At 36.2% G+C, this 7,315-nt stretch overlaps 1 protein-coding gene across 4 annotated transcripts in view; it reads right to left on the bottom strand.

Moving 5' to 3' along the window:
• LOC143897179 (rho guanine nucleotide exchange factor 17) overlaps positions 1-7,315 on the bottom strand; it is a 116,798-nt gene that overhangs the window by 4,612 nt on the left and 104,871 nt on the right. For 2 of the 4 annotated variants that reach the window (XM_077405579.1, XM_077405576.1), the window contains 12 exons: positions 6,742-7,028; positions 5,624-5,761; positions 4,995-5,089; positions 4,701-4,923; positions 4,189-4,280; positions 3,396-3,663; positions 3,157-3,264; positions 2,567-2,806; positions 2,398-2,465; positions 1,948-2,274; positions 1,382-1,555; positions 549-832 (listed from right to left, as the gene is read on the bottom strand). In XM_077405579.1, the coding sequence (XP_077261705.1) occupies positions 570-832; positions 1,382-1,555; positions 1,948-2,274; positions 2,398-2,465; positions 2,567-2,806; positions 3,157-3,264; positions 3,396-3,663; positions 4,189-4,280; positions 4,701-4,923; positions 4,995-5,089; positions 5,624-5,761; positions 6,742-7,028 (2,283 nt within the window). In that variant the 3' untranslated portion in view covers positions 549-569. Of the gene's footprint in view, positions 1-124; positions 158-548; positions 833-1,381; positions 1,556-1,947; positions 2,275-2,397; positions 2,466-2,566; positions 2,807-3,156; positions 3,265-3,395; positions 3,664-4,188; positions 4,281-4,700; positions 4,924-4,994; positions 5,090-5,623; positions 5,762-6,741; positions 7,029-7,315 lie in introns of all 4 variants that reach the window. The other 2 variants (XR_013256867.1, XM_077405580.1) reach the window with 2 other exon arrangements.

Genomic DNA, 7,315 nt, shown 5'->3' with positions numbered 1-7,315 from the left:
ATAAAATTGTTGCTACAGGAAATACATGTGCAACAAACATAAATAATAAATCATACACGTTTCAATTCTACGGGATATAGATAAATTTCATAATTTAAATTTTTATAAAATAATGCATACTTACTAGAAGTAAAATGATTACTGCATCATCCTGAACCTTGTTCAGCATGATGAAAAACTTTATTTAGCGTGCGATATTAATAAAATATTAAGAAAATTTAATGCACAGTAGCAAATTATAATAAAACCAAGACAAAAAATTATAAAATTGTCTTATAAGAAAAAAAAATGTACTTTAAACATATTTTTTTCAAATAAGTGATAAATTTTCTACAGAAAAGAGAAAGAATAATTTTGTGTTTCGTGTTTCTTTATGACGTAAATTTTATCATTTAATCTGCTCTTCTTTGTACACGCAACAGCGATATAAAATAATGTGTATAATTGATATATTGTGTATATTTAATCTATAAGAGTTCACCTATTTTAAATTAAATTTTACAATAAGATTTTTTAAATATTTTTTATCGAGGACTTGTATCTTTTACCTGGGGTCGTGCCATATCGTATCACACTTTCCACAACAGTAAATGGTTTGTGGAGTCTTCGCGACCAGCTTGCAACTCAGCGGATGCTTGAGGTCCACGGAAGTCTTCATAACCGTCTCCGCCGGATATCACCAGGAGTTTACCGCGATTGATGTTGTTCTGTTGCGTTTTGTTCGATTTTAATGAATAACGATTCACCTTTGGACGAGGATCCGGTTTCGAGGGATTCGGTGTTTCCACACAGGTAAGAAAACGCACGTGTCCTGTGTGTCCGTGAGGAATTCCTGTATAGAACATCATAATTTTATTAGATATTTAATTTGATAAAGATTATTTAATGTAAAGCTTTAGTGAGCGTAGAGAAGTAGCGTGTAAATTTCATAGCGAGATTTGCCGAGTTTCTAAAATCTTTGGCCATAATTTTAATCAAATTAGTTATGCAAATATAATTTCTCATGCAGTTTGTTTCCAGGAAAACCTTTATAAGGTCGATTTATTTCCACTTGACGTATGCCAAAATGCAAACATACGTATAAAGATATTAATATTCGTCTGACAAAATAATATACAGGGTGTGTATATATAAAATATACAATACAATAAATTTTGATAATAATTAACACACACACACACACACACACGTTATGTACGTATGTTGTACGTACGTATTTTAACGCGATAAAAAAACGAAACATGACATTGATCGATCGCTTATTCTGTATCCTTCCACGTGGACGAAGATCGCGCGAGATTTGGGGTGTCGGCCAGCTTTCTAATTATATCGCGAGGCAATAATAACGACACAGGCGATAGAATATGACGTCAATACGCACCAGTTACGATCGGCGGCTGCGACATCCTCTGAGTAGATGGCTTTATATGGGGAATTGGCACGGTGAGCAGCACGCCAGCGCTCGTGCCGATCCAAAGCAATTCGTTGCAAGCCAATAGTGCGGTGACCCTGAGACACGCAGCCTTGTGCTGCCGAATTATGTCATCGCAACCTGCAACAAGTTTAAAGCTTCCGTTAAAATAAGTGCCGAAGCTTGTCCCTCGATGGGAACTCGTCTTTATCGTCTCTATCATTCGGGTAATCAAGTTCAGACGCAATTCAACAAGTTTGAAAGGTGTGTCACACATCTATTTCTATTTTAATATCTTAATATTTTATATATAATGTTTTAAATTAACTTTTTTAATACTTACGACTTATATATAAAAGTTAAGTCCTAGTCTCAATTAAAAGAGGCAGTTTTAAATTAGTAGGAAGTATACGAAATCCTAAATTTGAGATCTATATAAAATTTTATCATTTTAAATTATTTTTTTAAATTGTTTCTTTAAATTTTTCTACTAATTTTTAACCCAAGTTTCTAATTATTCAAGATTTGAAACTTACTGGCAAGCATTTTGGTAACAGCTGGCGCGATGTTGATATCGGCTAGGCACTCGTATGTACCGGAATGGAAAAGCCTCAGCACAGCGCTATTGTGTAAGGAAATCCAAACGCCTAAACCGCCAGAGTTTGCCATACAGGAAACGGCGCGGCTCGTGTCGCTGCTCACGGCGAATGTGTGCTCGATGTCCAGAGTGTGGGTATTCAAAACTTTAACGCTGTTGTGACATCCGCACCAAAGTTTCCCGGAGACGGACAGCATTTTGGTCACCGGTGACGCTACCGTCCCGACGGACACCGTCGTTGGATCCGGAGTGTTCCATCCACTGACTAAAAGAAAAAAAAGAAAAGAAGAACCAAGAACAAAGTAAAACAAAGCAAAAATAATTTTATCGTGCTCACAGACTATTTTGTTACTAATTACGAAAAAGAATGTCAAAAGTCGGTACGTACTATGGTCCCGAACGTAAACGGTGATATCTCCGTTGGCAAGAGAGACGAACACCTTGTTATCTAAATATCTGAAATCACGAAACAATATCGTGAGAGTTTAGAATAAAGCGTGGAAAAGAAAACATTCCTATTCCTTTGTAGTAATAAAATAGATCACAAAACGACTTACATGATGCAATGCACGCTGCTGCCGTGCTGTATCTTCACTTTGTTCTTCTTGATACGAATGTTGTCGTTGCAGTTATACACATGGATGCAGCCATCCTCGGTTCCCAGCCACATCGTAGGCTGATTCGTATCCTCCTCCGTGATAGTATTGTCGATACTCGATACGTCGCCGCTCAGCGTTACGCTGCCCGTGTCTGCACATGGAATGTCGTCCGAGTCCGAATCGTCGGAGCTCGAGCTACTGCAAAATGTGCGAGCAAAGATATTAAAATATTAAACAGAAATAACATTAAACTAAATAAAACGTTCCTGCGTGGCAACCTTCTATGCAAATTCCAATTACTCTGATTTTAAAGAAATTTCATGACCGTTAACTGTACTTCAGTTTAATAATTAATAATTAATAATTAATTTCAATAAATATGTTGAATTATATAAATTTAAGTATAAGATACATTACTGGATAAATGGCCATTATTAATATTCGCGCTTATCAATAAATCACACTCAATTATGAACCACTTAATATTGCCAAGTTTCGGATATCATTATTTATGCGTCAGTCGCTAGAAGCTGCAGAAGAAATATTACCTGTCTAACTGTATGTTACCGCCGCTGGCATCCACGTCTTGCACCGATATACTTATACCACTCTTGCTGTTAGCGAACGGACTGTTGTTCGACGTGCACGAGTTCGAGCTAAAAAGACAAATAATTTTTAATAAATTTAAAACTGTGTGTTCGTACTTCTCTCCACCTGGTTAGCTATTCAATTATATCTCGTGGTAATGTCAAACTTCTTTATACGCATCTGCTCTCGACAATCTTACCCAGGCGTACACGCGGGTATTCCAGCGACGCAGAGTATCCTGGCGTTGCAGACTCCATTGCATGACGTTACTTGAGGTGGTTCTGGGCTTAGACTCAGTACGCACACCTGACCGACGTAACCGTCACTGTTGCAGACCCAGACATCCTTCGATCCCTGCCCGTTCGCCAATGTCGGCGCCGCGCAAGTGAACTGCAGACCCGCTCGCGTTTTCCTGATGGGTAGAGGCCCCACGAATTCAGGACACGGTCTCCTGTCAGCCGATAGTGCTGCACACATAATGAAAAAGTACTCGAAATTTTCTTGCGAGTTTACTTTTAAATGAAAAATAAAAGGTACGTAACAGATTTGAAGGTGGAAGATTTATATGTGGATATATCTTATATAACTGTGTCTATGCTTCAACCTTCATTTACAAGTTACAAAAGATTTGGAATTCGATTTGATGTATCTATAAGTTGGTCTAATTAAGGCTTTGTTAAAACGTTTATATTTCTGAATCATAATTTAAGTTTTACACACCTCTTCATTCATTCATTTATTCAACTCTTCGTTAAATATTTTATTTATATCATAGATATTGCTTTTGTGTGAAAGCTCGAAAAAGGTAATTGTGATTGATTAAATTATTCATCTATTTGTAAAATCTTCGATATATCAATTATATTACTCTATCGAACAATATAATAAAAGGATTCTTTTTAGGTGAATTAATATCAAAAAATCAACTTTTATCAGATATGGCTTTTTCAACGTGGAATGCTTGACATGAAAGACTAGGTAATATTACTCACCGAGCTTCTGTTTGGCTTCATTAAAACTCTCCTCCCAGCTCGCACGCTTGTCAGGCTTCGCGAACATGACGGATATATTCTCGATCCCAGCTCTGCAAACAAAATACATAGGAATGTGAGTCACGTTGCGACCGCGATCAAATCATCATGATTTAGGGATCTAATATTTAGCACGTGTGACGGAAACGTGATCGGAAACGATTCTTCGACAACGATCAAAGGATTTCACGATATTAATTTTGCAAAATTAGATGAAGCTCGTTTCTATTAATACCTCACATCAAGCTAAACTTACTTATCGCCATCAATTTCCTAATTTCTTTGACCATAAATTGTAAAATAAAGATATAAACACCTTATATATTTTCAATTCATGTTATAATAAGAATTTGCAACAAGTAAGAGCTCGAGTAGTCGCAAGAACTACATCAATATATTTTATCATCATCGATCCCCTAAGCTTTTCACTATATGTTTACTTATCCCGCTTAATTTCGGAGAGGCACGCTTACTGAGTATTAAGTGTAAGTTCCAAGCAAGCCAACTGCGAATGCGCCGCATTTCTTTCCGCCAATTGCCGTTGGGCCTGACTCAGCATATCCTTGATAAGGTCTTCCAACTGCTGCTTGGCACCATGCAAAGTCGCGGCGAGTTCCTGCAGCTGAGTCAACTTCGTGCAATCTTCTCGGAGATAATCCACTTCGCGTACCATTCGTCTTAAATTCTCGTCTTTGGCTGAAAACGATTTTAGGATAATCTCTCAAGCTCGAACGATGAGTAATATATTATCGATGTCTCTACAATACCTTTCATCACTTCGAGATCATCCAGTGAGATCCGCATCAGCATTTTGTACTTGTTTGCGTCGAGCAGACCGACCAGGCTGTTCGGACACGTGCTTCTGTAAATTTTCATTTCTTTTGTATTTTTATTGTCACAACAATATTTCTATTAAAAACTATTTATCTTTATATATATATAGAAACATTATATATAATATATATATATATATATATATATATATATTATATATATATATATATATATATATATATATATATATATATAATATATATATATATAAATGATTTTTTTATATTAAAATTCGTAATGCAAATACTGAGCAATTACTTTATTATTTAAACAATAACTAGAAAGTAATACTTTTATATTCATTTCTCTTATTTGCGTTATGCTTAGTGTTTTAAATAAGAGTAATTAAATGCATTACAATTATTTTAAGAAAATTTTAAATAGATGTTTGGTAATGCAGAATGTTTCTACATTTTTATGTGTTAAATTTTTTCTACTAAAACGCCAAATAAAATAAGTTTGATTTAAACAGATAAATTCAAAAGAACACTTTTTATCGCACCCCGCTAAAAAGAATTTTATTTTTTATATAAAAGTATATTTCTCTAATAATCTTGCTTACGTTGATGGTTTTCTTATCGTGCCGCTTCTGCGCTTGATGCTGGTGATGACGAGAAGATCGGAAAACAAAAATAAAGCTCGTTCCTTCCGTGTGCCCTGATTCGACGCTATGGTGACCAGATCGTGTCGGACGAAAGCTCTATGGGAGAAAAAGCGGACAACGTGTCACACGATGAATTCGATGAATCTTTTTGTCGCGTCGTGGCCAGTTTCCGCTACAGCACGCATCATTATCGGTAATCAATATTCCGATTCCGATGGCTAAATAAGTCCAGTGGAAAAACTATGTAACGCGTGCGAGACGATTGACACAGATTGAAAGGCATGTGAAGTGGGACGACACGTTTCTGTCATGCAATGGTCGATAATTTATTGGAAAACGTTATTCACCACGAAACAGTCTACCAATATGTATTTTCTTAATAATTTACGTTCCTAGTAGTCAATTCAAACGGTTATTCTAAAATACAATTTATGTCACGACAAAGCATGCAATAATTTTTTGGCGCATTGTCCTTAATTATTCTGTAATTTTTTTTATTCATTCGAATATTATAATTTTGATATCATGGATAATGATATTGTAACAGAATAAACACCAAACAATCATAATTTATGTTATTATTATAACTTGACCTTATAAAAAAATTGTCTGATCATTATTATAACTTGACCTTATAAAAAATTGTTTAGATGTTTATACCTGAGCATCTATAGACACAAAGAAAACATGAATGACGAAGCACGACTTTGGAAATGCTGTGGTACGTAAATTGAGCGATTTATTTTACAATTTGTAGTTCTTATTTGATTATTCACTCTTTTGTTTTTTTCGCTCTTCAGCAAGATTGAGTTTCGACATCCTTCGTCCGTCGACGTCAAAATGGGGAAATGATTGAGAATTACCCTTCCGTCGTGATAAATTATGCCGCACGTGCATCGATCATAAATCTAAGGATATTACGTTGGAAAATGCTCGTAAATCGCGACCGCAACGTATCGATCGTAAATCCGAGACCAGCTGTCTTCAAGAAAACAAAGCCGAATCGAATTATTATCCGTGCTCCGGGGCTGACGTAAAAATTGTAAACGAATATCGGCTCGCAGTTATTATATTACCTGTCGTTCGTTACGATACCGGCGAGACCTTCGACGAGAGCCTGGACCTCTCTCAGCGTGGTCTGCTGCTGTTCCCATTCGAGCGACTCCCTTTCCGTACAGTTGATCTTCACTACCAGCTCGTGCACTACTTTCTGCGCGGCCTGCAGCAACTCGTGATCGGGATGCGTCGGATCCGTGTGTTTTAGCAGCCTCTGGATCAACAGTTCGTACCGCGGGATCTTCTGCACGGGTTTGATCAGTAGCTGATCCAGACCCAGCTTGCCCTTGTGCTCGCGCTCCATTGTCTAATCATAACAAAGTGTGAACTATCCTCTAGGAACTTTTTATAACTTACCTCGGATAATTTACCGCGGATTTTGGTAAAATTAACTTCCGTACAAGATTTAGATAGTTAAACGGTAATAATTACTATTATACATATAGTCATAACGATATCTGCCAATTGAAATTTTGCTTAATAAGGTATACAAAGAAGTTAGTTTTTAAATAAAATCGTAAACTGCTTTAAAGAATCTTTTTGAAAAAATATATGTAACGTATGTTACATAATGTTATAAGCTATCGCGAATCT

The sequence above is a fragment of the Temnothorax americanus genome, unplaced genomic scaffold (assembly GCF_048541705.1).
Source record: "Temnothorax americanus isolate GAGA-0224 unplaced genomic scaffold, ASM4854170v1 Scaffold2, whole genome shotgun sequence".
NCBI classification, from domain to species: Eukaryota; Metazoa; Arthropoda; class Insecta; order Hymenoptera; family Formicidae; genus Temnothorax; species Temnothorax americanus.
Note: the sequence above shows the minus strand (reverse complement) of the source record. Positions and strands in the feature narration are given on the sequence as shown.